General features: G+C 42.5%; 1 protein-coding gene across 4 annotated transcripts in view; it reads left to right on the top strand.

The window, feature by feature from the left end:
* Positions 1-17,234, top strand: part of scaper (S-phase cyclin A-associated protein in the ER) — a 115,604-nt gene that overhangs the window by 60,038 nt on the left and 38,332 nt on the right. For all 4 annotated transcript variants that reach the window (XM_036576097.1, XM_036576099.1, XM_036576098.1 and 1 more), the window contains one exon: positions 8,509-8,624. In XM_036576097.1, coding sequence (XP_036431990.1) covers positions 8,509-8,624 — 116 coding nt within the window. The remainder of the gene's footprint in view (positions 1-8,508; positions 8,625-17,234) is intronic.

Below are 17,234 nucleotides of genomic sequence, written 5' to 3'. Positions count from 1 at the left end.
TTTCCTCAGCAATTCTATTTTCTTTTGTTTGTGTTGCTCATTTTTATATTTAATAAAGTTAACAATTTTTTTTAACTACTTTTTTTCATTATAGTTTTTGTAAACAGTAATAACACGGCTTGGAGCTGTAGTAAATCTAAAATCTGTGCACTTTGCTGGCTCAGACTCTGTGATGCTCTGCCCTTCTTCCTCAGGCAAATATGAAAAAATGACTTTCATATTGTAAGTATTTCTATATCTATTTTGAGACCAGCCCGCTCAGCTCTATGGCGCAGCACATCTCTAAACCAGCTTTTCTGGGATGTTCATCTCAGTGATGGTTCAACTGGCCTGCCTTGGTGCCATTAGAGTATTATTGTCCCAGGTCTTGTCTCTGGGGGTGTGTGTGTGTGTGTGTGTGTGTGTGTGTGTGTGTGTGCTTGCTTGTACATGTGTGTAGGGATTTGAGGGGAAGATAAGCCTCCTGGCTGCTCTGAATGCAGACTCCCCTGAACCACATGGCTTTGGCTGGAGTTCTCCCTGTCTCACAGTCTGTGGAGTATCGCGTTCCCTCCCCAACTCTTTGCCCTCGGTTATTTGGTAACGAGGGCCAGATTAGTTGCGTGTTTTCATTGCGGCAGATGTTATTAATCGAGGAGCTACCCGTTCATTAGGCAGCCAAACATGTTTCCAGTGTTTGCCTGGCCTCTCGAGCCTGCTGGTGTACATTGCGGCTTTGTACAATAACATGTTGGTTTTGTCAAAGTAAATTTAATCCGAATGCCTGAAATGAATAAAGGCAGAGAAGTGTTTGAAGATGTGTTCTTTGGCCCCGTGTGATGCACGTTGCATAGTGCCAATGGCACCTTGCCTTCTGTTACAAGCAAACTTGCTACCTAGAATTTTTTTTTCTTTTTTTTGTTATTATTTGTTGTACAATGTCTGTTTTCAACAAAGGCATTAAAACTATGGGCAGTTTACTGCAGTTCCTCTATGATTTCTGTTGCAGAGGTTGTAGATCATGTACTTTTGTGATTTCTAGCTGCATTTTAATTCCTAAGCTGCCTGTCAGCAACAAGAGTGTTTTACAGCACTTCAGATACATTAATGTGTAATATTTGCGAAAGGCATTACTTCATATTGTCATCAACTAAGGCCTAAAATTTGTGATGCCTCTGACTGTGTTGATCAATATTTGGATGGATGGATGGCTGACATCTGTCACTTAATTATAAAGAGGGAAATAAACAATCCTTGCAAGTGGCATGCTGTAATACACTTATCAAAGGGGCTTGTGTTGTGCATGTGTGTGGGTGGGAGGATTGGCTGTTGATGGTGTCCCTTCACTGGCTGGTGGGAGGGGATACTGGATGTTAATGGATGAAGGGATTTCTCCAGGGAGAGGAGTAGGAGGGGCAGATGGTAACACAGCCTGGTAAAGCAGAGCTAATGGTAGTGTAGTGTAGTATATTGTTTGTGGGTTTGTACGTTTGTGTTTGTGGGAGGGGGCGTTGTGGTTGCTGGAGAACAGTCCATACCAGAGAACTTCAATAGAGGAATAGAGGACCCAGTTGGCTATAACTACAGTACTGTTCAAAAGTCAGAGACCACCATTCATTTACTCAGTTCTCAGTCAAAACAACCATTAGGTACAAGTAATTCATTTTTTGGCATTGGGGGGAAAAAAGCAGAAAGCATATGTTTAACAGGAGATTACACAAAAGCCTCAGCAACTAAATATAATATTGAATTTTTCAGTATCTAATGTGTCCACGCTTTGCCTTTATTCAAGCTTCCACTTTTTTCATGAGACTTGTTTTTAGTTTTTCAAATCTGCAGAGATAATTCCTACACCTTCAAAGTTCAGTCTTAGAAGTTGGTTGCGTTTTCTACTTTTCATGATCCAGGCAATCCCAATTTATTGATGTTCCACATTCAGTGATGTTTCAACAATTGTCAGTAATGCAGTGATACTTGTGCTTAAAGGTCGTTTTCACTGGAAATGAATTAATTGATGGGTGGTTTCTGACTTTTTGACTACCTTCTTTCTAAATAAATACTTTCAGACATGTCATCTATATAAATTATGTTATGCAATGAAAAACTGGAAAGTAAGCGGTGATATTACCTTTTCATTGTAGATTAAATACTGTTTAACAAGCATATGTTCACTGGCATTTAAAGCTTGGTAATTCTGTTTGAAGCTTTACAAGCTTGCAGATTCCCTTATGAGTACAAGTATAATTGTTTTCTCTCATGCTATCCCAGAGGCCTCGTGGTCTCTCCCATACCCATTGGTTCTGGAGTTTTCCACTGAGACCTGCCTTTGAAGATTCCTCTGTCGCTGTTTTTCTAAGTCAGCAGAATAGTGAAGTGCTTGTGGAAATGTCAGTTCTTTAAGCTTTACTTTGGACTCTAGTGAGGATAGGAGTCTTCGAGCCTAGTATCTGGACTTCATTTGAGTTGTCCATCAAAGTATGGATTCCTCCAGCGTCAGCTGAGCCAGCACTGCCCAGGCCCAGGCTAGCGTTGCTGGGCTTGTATGTGAACCGGCCTGCTTAGGCACTTCCTCCTCTAATCCCTGGACAAAGTCAAATAAATATCTGTCTACTGCGGCATGGGTGTCTGCCCCCTAGCCCCAACTCACTTTAAGTCAGGAGCGTTTAGATTATTTGACCTAACAAGCATCTCTCATGTCACAGACTCACCTACAGATTTGTTTTTTTCTCGGTCACCATATCTGATTCAGTCTCCACTTTCTCTCCTAATTCCTTGAACAACCCTGACTCGCTCCCCCCTCCTTCCTCCCCCACCTCCAGCCCCCCCCACTACACTGCCTCAGCTTGGCTGTGGTCTCCGACCCCTGTCCGCCTCTCCCTCTGAGGCCACTAATGGTTTATTTTGTGTCAAACCAGGTTTCTTTTCGTCTCACGGGGAAGTGACGGATTGAAGAGAATTCTTTTTTTTGAGGGGGGGGATTGTTGTTGTTGTTTTAAGACTATTCTAGAGAGTTCCATATTCTTTCTGTGTTCCACCCCTTACCTTGGCAGAATGAGCTCACGTATTTACATTCTGCCAATGAATGTTTGTCACTGCTTTCAAATAAAGGGCCAGCAGAGACTGGCTGCGTTTATGACACTTCGGGGACTGTCAGGAACACAGTGAGGCGCTGGGCTGTGGAGTGCAGCCACTATTTACATTTTCATTTGCCAGCTGTCAGGGCCTGGCTCCCATTGGTGGCCAACTGGTGGCTCGCTGTACCTGATCAAGAGGCCCTGGACTGGGGAGAGGGGCGCCAGGGGGGCCTCGCTATGCCCTGCTTCTCAAAGCCCATGATGGATGACCTAGGAATAGAATGGCTCTGTTTTGAAGTTGACCGAATCGGCAAACCTCAGTGGAGTTTAAGGCTGTGGGCGCATTATGGCCTTCATGTCAATAAGGTGTGAAACGCTTTGAAAGTCAAGAGTGTTGCTGAAAGATATCGTCATGGTCAGTGCCACTGTTACCATCAGTGCTAATCAGTCTTATTATGCGAGTTGATTTACGTGAAGTACTCTCTAATAGCCCCGAGGAGGCAAATCCTCTAGAAGAATGTAGTGAATTCTTTGGAAATCCTACATTTTTATGGGTTTTAGCATGAGGTTCGTAAGTCACTGAATCATACTGAATCAAATTATTTAGATGTTTTACATTAAAAAGAGTCTCATCATGAATAGCAGGAGCTTCAGGTGTGAGTCAGTTGTGTATGCTGGGTAGGGGGTCTCGCTCTCTCTGTCTTGCCTGAATGGCAGGCAGAGCCTAGAGGGATTAGGCCTAGAGAAAGCCAGTGGACATAGTTACGGCATTCTTTCACTGTGTGCTGTCACTAAGGTAATTTTCAAACCGTAATTCCAGGGCTAATTCTTTTGTTCCACTTGGCTGGTATTGTGCATGTAAGTGTGTATTAGATTCCTTTTTCCCCCTCAGGTGTGTGTTTGTCAGACGATAAGCATAAATGGCAGACAGCTGTGGAAATACATCAAGAGAAGGCTTCGGTCGTGGGTTAACACTTTCTGTATGCAGTGTCTTACTTGCCAGTTTATATTGTGGCTTACTGCTTAAAGTTTTGCATGTACTGCGGTCAATGTTTGCAACCTGTAACAGAATCTAACAGGAAAGAACAAACAGTACAACTGACGTTGAGATTTTCTGCTTTGAAAACACCATTCTGTGGTCGCTGTGGTCCCTTTGATTTTGTGCCTCACTTGTCACTAATGAATGGTGGTTCTTTCTGTTACATAAACCCAACTCCATACTGTTTCTCATTTGAAATGAACTGTCACAAATCATCCTTTTCTGTATACTTATCTTCATGCCATTAAGTCCTGTAAACATACAAACTTTTACTCTGTTGACTGCTGCGCTCTTGTTGTGGTTTACAACTCGTTTCCTTTTTCTCTCTGATTGTAGAGCAGGCCTCTTCACTAAATGGAGACTTTTGTTTACTTTCCTTGTGTACTTCAGTGTTTCTTTTTGAGGCTGTGCATGCCTGTGCCCTCATTCATTTATAGCAGTCACTGTAAAATGAAGTTTCTGTTTATGTTGTTGGATTGCTTGCTCAAAGATTGATGGGCGAGAGATGCAGCCTTGGTGGACCTCTCCGTCAGTGAACCTTCAGCCAGTTGTTCTCCATCTGTTGTTGCGAAGAGGGGGATGCAGCGTTTTGGTAGTTATCCCCTCCCTCCGGCTTTATGGAGGCTAATTAGTGTGATTTTGTGGGCGCTTTGGTCCCACCCTGCTATTTAGACCCCAGCACCTCTGTCCTGACCAGGGCAACAAGCAGCTGTCCAGCCCTCTGATTAGCCTGGGCTAAAGTGGACACCCTGGATAATAATTGGATAAGGTTTCCAAGTGGTATAATTCAGGTTCCTCTCTTCCCTTCCCTCCACCCTTCCCCTCACCCCCCCCTTTCCTTTTGCCCTCTCGTCTGTCTTCAGGTCTTTTGTCCGAGGCCTCTGTTTGAGAAACAGAGCCTCTCATCCTATTATTCTGTCAATGGAGTGTCTGGCAGGGAAGGGTGAGCTTGAGCTGGATCAGACAGCGCTCCTTCACTGCATACTGTCAGGGATCAGCTGTAGCTTTGTACATCACTCACGGGTCCTGTTTACAGCTCACTGTGTGAGGTTTTATCATATTACACTCCAGCTGTGCGCTTCATGCCATTGTACAGTTTGATGACGCAAGTTATGACTGAATACAGAATTCATGTGTGTAAAGTTGTATTTCATTTTGTGTAGATGGATAGAAAGAAACTTTCTTAGTCCCAAAAGAAATAGCAAGGTTGCAGTAGCTTAAACTGCGCAACCACATACATGAGCTGTGTAAGTTATAAAAAATGACAGAATTTGTTAGTCTTACGAGGGACAGTTCATTTTTTTAAAAAAATATATTAACAGTATTAAAACCTTAGCTTATAAGAGAAAGACTAGCAGTTTTACACTGGTTTCTCAAAAAGGCACATTTTAACAGCCAAGTTGAGACGTTTTTGAGCAAAGTCAATTCTTAATGTTTAGACAGAACCGTCATGTTAACACCTCGTTCATGCTTCTCTGAGAAATTCTGTGGCACACTGACCACAAATAAAAATACACTTTGGTTGTTTTGTTGACGTGGCTTCTTGAGAAACAAAAAAGGCTATCAAAGCCAGATGACAGAGAATTTAGAGGAGGAGTCCCTCGGGCAGTGTACAAAGGCAACATTTGGTAACAATGGACTTGAGAGTGAATAATATGGCCTACATCATGAGAGGCAGTATCTGGAATGTGCATTGGGTGATAATGAAATGCAGATCATTTCATAAAAAATAGACCAATAGAAATTAAACATTGCAAATCTTTCAAGATGCTTAAGCTTCCATTTTTATGTTATTGTTATTATTTGTAATTTTTTTAAAGAAGTGAAGTTTGAACATTTGGAAAACTGTCAAATTTCCACTGAAAATTTGGATTAAAAAAAAAACTAATAATAAGGGACTTTCTTAAAAGGAAATTCTACCCATTTTTCGATTTCTTCGTAATTCAGCCGTTGTGATGCAAGCAGAGATATTCAGAGTGGTTTTGTATGAAATGGTGCATTAAAAAAGAAAGAAAAAATGTACCAACTGATTTCATTACAGTGATGATGACAGGAACCAGGAGTCACAATACAAATGCAGCCATTTTATTTGCTGTCCGAAACGTCCAAGAAACCTATAGGTGTCTTATTAGTTTTATATGTAATGTTGATGATGGTAAAATAGTGGTAAATCTGGGGGAGGGGGTGGAAGTTTCTTTTGTGCAACGTGCTGTACCTTTCTTAGGCCAAATCTCCAAACTATTTTAAAACAATGTGTCAGACTCTGGCATCGGGCAGTGTATTTGTGCGTATTTCAGTGAGGGAGCTTTAAGAGGCATTAAACTCTTCAGTCTGGTTCCTTTCACAACTGCTGTAAACAATTACGCTAAGTTTATCTAGTGCTGTGTATTTTACATCAAACCACTCTGAATGACTTTGTTTACATGTTAATGAATTTATTAAGCATAAATATTAAATTGGTGGAACTTCCATTTAAAGTTGCTTTAGAATACAATATCAAAAATTGAAGTTTTCTTTTGACAGCAGTGTTTCACGTGTTGTCAGTGTAAGAGCTGCGTTTGATTTCATGTAATGTGGTTGGAGCAGGTATCTGTCAGTAATCCAGGTGTAACACATCTCCCTCTGATCTGATCTCTGGCCCTACCTAAACCCTGCACCCCGTTCTTAAACGGGCCACCAGGAGAGGACTGACCCTCCCTCCCCTCTGGCCTACTGATCCTGGCAGGGCTGTGGGAGTTAAGCGCTTTCTTAAGCCTGCCACACTGCTCTTAGCTCTATTGATAAGGCATTGAGAGGCCCAGAGCAGTGTGGGGAGTCTGTGCCTGCCGGCCTACAGGCTGATGGAGCTGTGCAGGGCCTTTTAATCCTCCCCACCGTTCAGCATGCACTACCTTTGGTATACCTGACAATGTGCTTGTTCCAATCTCTTAACCCTGCCAGGGTTCAGCCTTCTTTTGCCACCGGATCTTCAGGAATTACTCTTTGGCGGCGCCCGTGATTGACAGAAGAGGAGCTTATGTGTAATTTTGCAAAGCGCTTCCACTGTTCAGCGCTCAATATGTTCAGGCTTGTTGGCAGCCCCGCCGTCCGTTGAACAAAAACACCATGAAGTGCCTGGCTTTGAACGCTGTCACACAGCGTAGGAAACTCTGACCTCATTAAGAAGTGGGAGACTTCTTCTCAGCTCTCACTAAAAGTTTGCCCTGTCACTCTCACAGCTGGATTTGTCAATGTGTATCATCACTTACTTAAGCAAACCTGTTCATTTTCCTTTTTCTTACGTATTTATTTACTTTATTTGGCTGTTCAGTTTAAGTTTCTTAAGTTCCTTGAACTTTGTAAGTGGAAAATCTACTTTAAGTACCTTGAGGTTTTACGAATGGATCAAAGATAAGTGAAATAGTTTGTTTTTCTTCTCCCAGAAAGTTGCTTTTTTGCAAATTTTTTAGTAGGGTGAGGATATGTTGGGACAGCCCTGGGTCAGAGCCATGGCCCGCCTCTGAGAGACTTCCTTCCTTCCTCAGCTTAAAGCCAAGGAGATCTGGGGATCTTTGTCTTAAAACGCATGACTCACTTAAAGGGGTCCCACTTTGAACTTGAAGGAATTTTATGATGCAAATAAAAATGTCACGTCTGTAAACAGTTTGATTTGAAAAGCACGTCAGTTAAATGACTGGTTTATGTCCTCTTTTAGTCAAGGACACTCAGCCGCACCATATGAGTTTCAGACACAGTTTGGTTGACCCCCTCTTAAAAGTTTTATGACTGTTATCTATGATAAGCAACCACTGAATGCTGTATTTGAAACAAGCTGGCTTTGTACTTTTTCTGCTGATCTCTGCATGACATTATGTATGTTTTTTGACTTTATTATGGTTTTGGTGTGTATTTTTTTTTGTTTTTTGTGTCCTACTTCCATGCCCTTGTATTCCCTAAGCTCTTGTTTGTCAGGCCAGACCACCCCTGCTTCGTGAGCAGGTCTGCGTATTTGTTGTCCTGTGTTGGGGTTTGGTGGCTGTGGGGCAGGATTGGGGGGGTCGGCTGGGTAGGGTTGTGCACTTTTGAGATTTAGCAGGAATTCTTTGGGGATCACTTTGTTTCAGATTTCACTCTCAGTCCCTTTTGCAAAGCGGGAGGTGGGGAGAGTAAGAGTGGATCCCTCCACACTGAGAGCAACATGATACCTTTACTCGTTTGCTTCTGCATGCATGTTCATGACCGACTCATTCTCTCTCTCTCTCTCTCTCTCTCTCTCTCTCTCTCTCTCTCTCTCTCTCGCTCTCTCGCTCTCTCTCCCTCTCTCTCCCTCTCCCTCTCCCTCTTTCCCGCTCTGTTCCTCTCTCTCTCTCTCTCTCTCTCTCTGTCTCTCTCTCTCTCTCTCTCCCCCTCTCTCTCCCTCTCTCTCCCTCTCCTCAGAATAATGCAGATCAGGTAGCTTTTCAGGTCGGAGGGGGTCTGTCTGCCCTGGAACAGATTCTGCAGGTAGTCACTGCGGCCTCCACTCCAACAGCCATCCCACGCATTCCACTCAAGTAAGTACCAGCTCTTCCCAAGGCAGAAAAGTCTATCTTCACTCACACACTCGCTCTACTTTCAGTACAATACAGTGGCGTAACTAAAAGGGGGAGGGCTAGGCACAGCACATCCATTAATACGTTACCCCCCCCACCCCCCACCCGCCCCCTGATTTCTCACATGATAGATCTTCTTAAAGCACATGTACAAGTAATAAACGGTATTACATCAGAGATGTGCAGTACACCTAGCTGGCTAGCTAGCTCAGTTAGTTAACTAGCCTACAGCATCACAGTTCATGTTTACAACTTCACAAAATAAGAGGCGGAGAGAAAGGTGGAGCTGAGAGAGAAAGAGAGAGGGTCAGTTTTTAGTCTCCTCTACTCACTTCTACACCTGAAAACTTAACTAGCTGCTACTGCAGTAGGCCATTTCCCTACATCAGGATATCGCATTAATTCACCACTGACTGAGATGATCTCCGTTACTGGTTTTCAGACTCTAGCCAACTGATTTCATTAATGATGGCACATTCTGCGTTTTACAAAAATAGTCCTGGTTCTGCTTCCTAGCTTAGCTGTCTTACTACTGGTTTTACACAAACAGAATCCAACAGGGAAGTCCTCATGTGGAATCATGTCAATCATGTGGAACCCTTTTCTTATATTTTTGTATTTTCCACTCTGGCTGATTAAAGTATTTTATTTTTAAATGAATATTTTTAGAGACATTGCGCAGTACTTAGGGAATACAGACATTTCATCATGAATACAAAAATACTTTTACATTTAAAGGCATCACAGAGCCTAACTGTATATGTCCAAGTATTTAAAATATTGTATGGAATGCCGTACTGTTTACACTGGACTGAGCTGATTATGGTGCTGTTATACTTCATGGATAGGTATCATTATCATCATCTATTGTTTATCTTATAAAGTTATTTATCTGTGTGGTAACTGTTTATTTGCTCCAGAATGTGTGTTAGCTAAGCCTATTCTTTTCTAAATATCTCTTGGATGAATTGTAGCATTTACAGTCACCATCCAATACCTGGTTTATCTAATCAGTACTTCATTAAATTAAATCCGGTGCTGCAGCAAGAAGTCAGGAAACAAACCTGTGTTGTTCTGACAGTATTCATCTCACCTACATAATAAATAATCTCACTGCCAAACAAAAGCATTATTTTTAACTATATTTGTACTTATTTGTATTTGTTCCAATGTTATATAGCAATCCAAATTCATTACATGGTAGTGGTTGGAGTGGCATGCCTTGAGTCAACATGTTTGAGATGTATACCGAATAAACAAACAAATTACAATTTTTTTTATTTAAAGTATTTTTGTATGGTGGGAGGCATTAAATGTTTTTGCACGGGGTCCCATAAGATCGTAGTTATGCCACCAGTACAGTAGACCCCCACCTGCTTGACAGTACAACTGCCTTTTGCATTAGAACATGCTGATGCTCATGCTCTGTTTGTTACTGACTTACACTTTTGCCCTGATTGAAATTTCTTTACAACCAGTTAGCAAAACCATTTTAAACCAACCAGTATCACCAATATCTGTTATGGTTTACACATTGTCTTTGTTTTGTCAGTGAAAGGTAAGTTCCAAAAACACCATGTTTGCATTTTGGGAAAGATGTTCTGCATTTAAAGAATGCCAGGCACTAAACCAATACACATTGTGATGTGTTGTCAGCTGTTACAGTAACTAACAGTTAGCCAGTTAAATGTGAGACAATTGTGTGTTGTATTTAATATTCAAAAATGTTTTTTCCCCCATTAGTTATTGTAACAGATAAATTTACTAACAGTTTATCTGTAATGAAATTTGCCTTAATGCTTGCTCGCTGTCCTTCCCCCCAACCTGAAACTAGCCCCCCAAAAATAAAATTCTGGCTATACCACTGCATCATAAATTAGAGAAACTCTCTTTTCTCCATGATTGATGGTCATATTCCTCAGAGTAACTCAGTCTGAGCTGTTCAGACAGTTCCTCGCTTTCCAGTACCCTACATTTTCATAAATACTTACAAATGTATAATGAATAAGAATGCTCCTTGTTTAGAAAATAACAGAGGGCTGCATTTAAGTCATCCATTTCTCCTTTACTTGCTGCAATACAAAAGGCACATTTATCCAGTACGTCAGTGGGAAATGGGAGTGGGGTTTGAATAGTGGCTGTGGAGTTTGCAAGGCTGGCCACTAGATAACCTCACAGAGAGGGTTATTTCCACCAGAGAGAGCCTTTAATGGACTAGAATGGCCTCTCTGTCCCTCATTAGCATTTGCTTTTTTTCCAAATCTCCCCTAATGGAGGAATGCTACTTATATTTATAATGCTTTTACAGGCCATCTAGTGTTTATTGATTTTTTTTTTTCTTTCTCTCTCAATCTCTCACCCTCCCTCTCCCTCGCTCTCTCTTAATCAGTCATTAATTTCAGAAAATCTGAAAGGAAGTTTAAGATTGTAATGGATTTTTATGAACTTGAGTGAAGTTTCTGAACTGAGGGTTGAACTGGTTTGTGCTTGATTTAGTGTGTGTGTGTGTGTGTGTGTGTGTGCGCGTGCGCTTTGTGTACTGTTGGTACACCAGCTTATGTGTGTGTGCGCTGACTTGGCGGGTCAAACACTTCCGCTGTTCTCTCCCTCTTGTTTTGAGAGATCCACTTGACGGGCTCGGGAGGAGGGCAGATCTCAGAGGCCCTTCTGTCATTCTGCGCTGTTGCAATCAAATGCTCAAGTGGCCCCCCGGAAAGATTAAAGAATGTCCTCGTCCTCACCTCCTTTCTGAGTCTGACTCACATCCCTGCCTCAGCTTGTTGAAAAGTCAGTCTCTGCTGAGTGTGAAAGCAAGGGCAACAGAATTTCCAAAATCAGGAGGTGGAGTTCTGCATAATGTGGAGAATTAAAAGGAAATAATAAGAATGATTTATATTGTTCCTTAAAAAATCTGTGCTGCTACAGATAAATGCCTGACCTGTTGGATAAACACCTGCCCTGAAAAATGCTGGATTGATTAAATTTAGTTTAGGGGTACACAATAAAAATTGCTGTCATATCAGAATCGGCACATATTTGCTTAAAAATAAAAGAATATCAGTATCGGACTGATGTTTAGATTCAACCGATATTTCAAACTGATATTTGATTATGTATTTATTGCACCCCAAATGAGTAGAATGTTTAGGCAGTGCTGGGTTACTAGTCTAAAATATCTGCATTATACATTTCACTGCATTTGTTTCTCTTCAGTGATAATCCAAGTTGATGTAGTCCGTAGCTGCATCTACAGAAATTTATATGAAAAATATGAGAACATCAGCAGCCCCCGATTTCCATATTGGTGCATCTGAAGTTAGTAAGTGCTCATGTTTCGTCCTTGCTCAGTTTATCTGAATAGCTGACATGAGATGAATGGCGGCTGAATGTGGTGGGCAGCACGCTGAAAAAGACCAGGTCCAGTCAGTGGGCCAGTGGATGGCTCTCTCGGCACTCCTGCTTCCTGTATGTGTGGCAGAACAGAGATTAGAACAGGATGACTGTCGGAGCGATCACTGGGGCCTCCCCCACTACCTCTCTCTCTCTGCCTCTAAAGCTACAAGCTGCTGAACCTCTGATAACCTTTGCAGACTTGCATTAATCCTATATGTCTCCCAAGCTCCCCAAAGACCTGAGCCAGGGTCCAGGAAGCTGTAAACCCAAACAGCCTTGGTGCCGTTAGGCCAGCCAGGTCTATCACTGCTGCAGAGAAAGTGACACATTATGGCCATGTCATTGTTGGCATGGGTTTCATTGATCTAACCCTTTGTAAATTGACAATTTCATAATGAATTCAATATGTTTTAACTTCACATACTCATTTCCTACTTTGTCCATCGTTATGTATGCTTTGGCTGTACAATCCATGACAAGACACTACAACATCTAGTATCAGAAGAGGGCATGACATAGGCAAGCATGCACTAATCATTCTCTCTCATCTGTGCTCCGTAATGGAACTCAACTGAGACGCTTACCCCCCACAGCAGCGCTAGTTTATCTGTTTACTGTAATGTTGGCGTATCGATCGCCTCCTTTCAGATAAGCTGAGTGATTTACAAAAAAGAACAACTGCGGAGATGCTGGTGGAATATTACGCCCCAGGGAGGAGGATTCCATCTTGTTAGCATTACATTAATGGGCTAATTCCAGCGTGAGGCTCCGTTAATGTCGCTTTGCTTCACTGTGGCGCAAAGAGGAGGGCTTTGCTGAAGGGTTGGGCAGCTGAGGAGGAAATGGGGGTCAGATGTCTGGAGCAAGAAGGTCGTTACGTTTGCAAGAGCAATGGGGAGAGTGAGAGGGCAGGGGAAACGCACATAACAACCAGGACGTTAACCTGCACGCTTACTGTTAAACTGTACAGCACGGGAATGTAAAAGTATGTGAGACAGTCACTCTCGCACGTCCTACTCTGGTGATTTACTTGTTAGTAAAAGTATACGGTAGTTATTTTTCCTGACAACTTTTTAACAAGCTAAGCTCATGATGTCAGGCATACTAAATGATATGGGTTTTTTGGAGACAGTGTAATGTGTAGGCCTGTCACAGATGTTGAAAATTACCTGATTGCAGGTCAGATTATTTGTGTTGATCACAATCATTTAAGCTGGCCACAATTACATTCCACAGCTTTCACAGTCATGTTTACTTCACAACAAACAGAATGTACACATACATGTTGAATACATGTGAAGAAAAGAGAGCAGAAAACTCAGTTATTAAAACACAATGTGTTTTACGAAAACAAAAGCAAAATTTCTTACTTCTGACTGTTACACGTTTAGAGATGTCTGTCGTCAGTTACTGAGTATAGAAAGTCAGGAAGCAAAATAGGCCAGTTTAGCCATTCTAGCCTTGTACTTTAATACATTGTCATTGTCAGATAAAGTTTTAATGGTAACAGGCCCATATGCGTGTTGTTTTGCTAACAACTATAAAACTTATTAGTGAAACTGTCAGACTTATCAGCAACATTTTGCAAGATAAACTCTTAATCTCAAACATGCTGAATCTTTGTTGTAATATGCATTTTTTCTGCAGATGAGCACAATTAATTTTCACAGGAAGTTACATGACAAAAAATAAATTTGCACAATTTGCACAACAAAAACGAATGGCCATAACTTGTGCATGCCCATATGCTTTTTAACAGTTTTGTTAAAGGAAAACAGTCTTGTTCACTATTTGAACATTTAACCTTTTTAATTAAATGTACACCTCTGACTTTTTTATGCTGATAACTTGAGATTAAATGTGTTTATTTGAGCTCTGTCTCTTGAGCAGAGCCTCTTAAGCTAGAGAAAGTGTTGGATCCCCAGAGACGGGACAGCAGAGTGCACAGATTAAGCTGTAAAGTGTCTTTTTGTCTCTCTCTCTCACTTCCCCCCGGCTCCCCTTGGATTGAAGAGTGTTTGGCTGTGCTTTCATAGAGGTGTGTAGTCAGGGTTGTGTCTGCAGTGGGCATGAAAACATGTCCTCTCGTCTCCCAGTAGGGGTCACTGAAGAGGAGAAGGGGAGGGAGATTGTGAGTGTGTAAGTTTCAGAGAGCTGGGCTCAGGACCAGCCTGCTGTCAGCACTCACACTTCTCTCACACAGGACTGAATATGATTCAGTCACATTGAACCCCCCCCACACACCCACACACCCACACACACACACACACACACACACACACGACACATGATGGTGAGGGTCACTTTTAAATGAATTTCACAAATGACTTGTAGAAGGAAATCTCTCTTTCTAACTAAGTGTAGACATTTGAAACCTTGTAGCCGCTGGTCAGTGAAAAGTTTCGGAAATGGAGAGCGCTTTGCGCCTGCCCTAAGTGTGTCCGGCTCTGTGTCCCAGCGTCCCACGCTGTCTCGATTTCGGAGTGCTGCTAGTGGGGCTGCCTGTCACCTCACCTCCATGTCACACGATGACTAAATGTACTCAGTGAAAGCTTCTAGCCACCGCTCTCCAAGTGGTTTCATTTCAGGATGCCATTATGCCGCGCGCGTGTGTATGGGTACGCATGAGTGTTTGCCGCGCGGTGCGTGACAGCGCACCCAGGACTTATGCCCCGGCTTATACCCCGGCCTTTCTGCGGACTGGCGGGCGGAATGGATGTCTTGGACACGCTGGCGATATCGGAAAAGATCAACGGCAGAATCAAATTAAATGTCATTTGGATTGCAGTGAAAGAAAGGATTGTTTGACAAGCACTAGGCAAAGGATTTTTGCTCTTCACCTTTTCGTTTTGGCTACAGCTTCTTTTTCTTTCCCTCAAGCCCCCTTTTTTCCCTCTACTTCCTTTCCAAAGGCAGGTATTGAAGCCAGGCTGAGTAGTCGTTCAGATTTCTGTGTTACCCGCACGTCAAGCCCGAGTGGACATATAGGAGAAAGGGAGAGATTATACTGAGAGATTGGGGAAATGCGAGCTTATGGCCCAGGTCAGGCTATTTCCTGGTTGATAACCCATTTACAAGGAGGTGCAGAAACTGATCTTTACGTGCTACCGCTGCTCCTCTCTGCTTGGTTATCCACCAAATCTCTGTTTTTTGGTGCTCTGAATTATACCTGCCTTTTACTCACAAAGAAAGAAGTTTTTGTGTCCTCATGAATGTAGAAAATGAATCTGAAGGTGCCGATTTAATTGCATACATTGTGGAATGTTAGAATCAATTAAAATTATAATATATGGTGTCCAGTCATTTTTTTTAAATAATACATTTTTCAGGCTCAAAAAGGAGTGTTGACTTTTACTGTCTTTATTTGACTGTGTAAATGATTCCTCTAGTCACATTTTTATAATCAGTGTATTTTTAAAATAATTCTGAACTAAAATTGACTTCTGACTACCAAAACAGTAATTGAATCTAATCGAGTCTATGCTGTAATTTGAGATTTCATGATGATTGAATCATTTCCTAATACAAGTAATCAAATTAAATCCTTTTGTGGTCAGACATTTACACTCCTGTCATACACTTTTTAATTTTAGAACTTCTTCAGACAGCATAAAGGGCTAGACAGGATATCTTTGAATAATATTCCTCCTTGTCTCCAATTTTCCCATTTCTGAGCCATCTGCTTCTTGCATTTGAGACGCCCCTTGGATTTTAGATTGGGTTAAAGGCCTTTATTAGAGCCCAAAGGTCAATTCAGTGACCAGCCAGCAGACCACCCACGCTAAGGAGCAATGCCCCACGGGCGTGTTGAGGGGGGGAAGCATATAGAGGTGTGTTGGTGGGAGTGGTGGACCCTACCTTAAGCAGGCCTTCAGTGTTTGGGGTGGTGGCCTAATCAGTGGTCAGGTCTGCTCAGTGTCTGAGGTTAAGCTGGTTAGAGTAGGTGAGGAGATTACAGTGCTTATTATCTGCATCTCTATCTATCTCTTATCTCAGTCCCAGCCCTGTATCCTTTGTCCCTTCTTCTGTATCGCACTCTCTTCGAATATCTACAGTTTGTCTCTTTCTCGCCCTGTCTGCTTTTATTCCTATGCCCTACACTCTTAGAAAAAAAGGTATACTGTCACTGGGGTGGTACCCCTCATGTCACTGGGGTGTACCCTCAATGTTAAGTGATATTGACTCTATAGACCATGTCTTGTCTCCATTTTTTTTTCTTTCCCTCTGTCTCTACTTCATCTCTTTCCGGTCCTACAGCCTGTGCTGTATCTTTCCAAAATCTCTCTCTTCCGACCCAGACGCTCCCTCTCCCCTTTCTCTCCCCTACACTGTATTCTCTCTCTCTCCCCTTGTACTCTATGCTGCTCTGTCAGTGTAGGCTACCTCTGGAACTTAATCCTATGTCTACAAGATAAGGCTTCATTATGGCCAGATTAACAATGTGCCTGTTGTCTGCCACAGTCTGGTGGCAACAGGGCCACTGAGCGACCTGCACTGTCCTGAGGTCAGCGAGGACCGTCAGAATGCCTTTCTGAGAGCGAATCTCTCTCTTCAGGAATGCTGCATGCAGGAACAACCTGGCACATGCTGGTCACCGCTGCATACTTCCCGAGTAACAAGAGAAGGGGCACAATGGCACTTTACCAAATTGCTCCTCAAAATCTTTGACACAGGCTGTCATCATCAGGCAGACGGAGCCCAAGACTCCATAATGCGGACCTGGTGTTGGGTGTCATGCTAATCACTCTCAATTAGCAGAGAGCAGGCTAAAAAAGCCAGCCAGTTATGGCTGCCTGCTGCTGACAGGAGTGTGACGATATCATTCAAACAAGACAGTGACAGCTACAACTATCCTGGAGGGTCAGTGGCTGATGGATGGCCTAGAAAAGTTCACATTACTGTAACAGCAGCAGGGCATGGTGTTGAGTAGATGTTGCTTTGGTTGGGGGCGTCAGTTTGAGCCAGGCAGGTTCACCTTTGAGCCCCAGTCAGCAACAACAGAAGTACTTGACTAACACCACACCCTGTAATGTATAGTATGTTTCCATGCTCTGTTGCACAGCGCTGTTATGTCTGAGATGAGCTTGGTGCTCTTTTGGAACTTTCTGTTTGGCATTTAACCCTCCTTGGTCTTCCGTAACATATATACTTAAAAATGCCTCTACTTAAATTTTACTT

The sequence above is a fragment of the Colossoma macropomum genome, unplaced genomic scaffold, assembly GCF_904425465.1.
Source record: "Colossoma macropomum unplaced genomic scaffold, Colossoma_macropomum, whole genome shotgun sequence".
NCBI classification, from domain to species: Eukaryota; Metazoa; Chordata; class Actinopteri; order Characiformes; family Serrasalmidae; genus Colossoma; species Colossoma macropomum.
The sequence above is the reverse complement of the archived record's forward strand: the minus strand, read 5'-3'. Positions and strand labels throughout refer to the sequence as shown.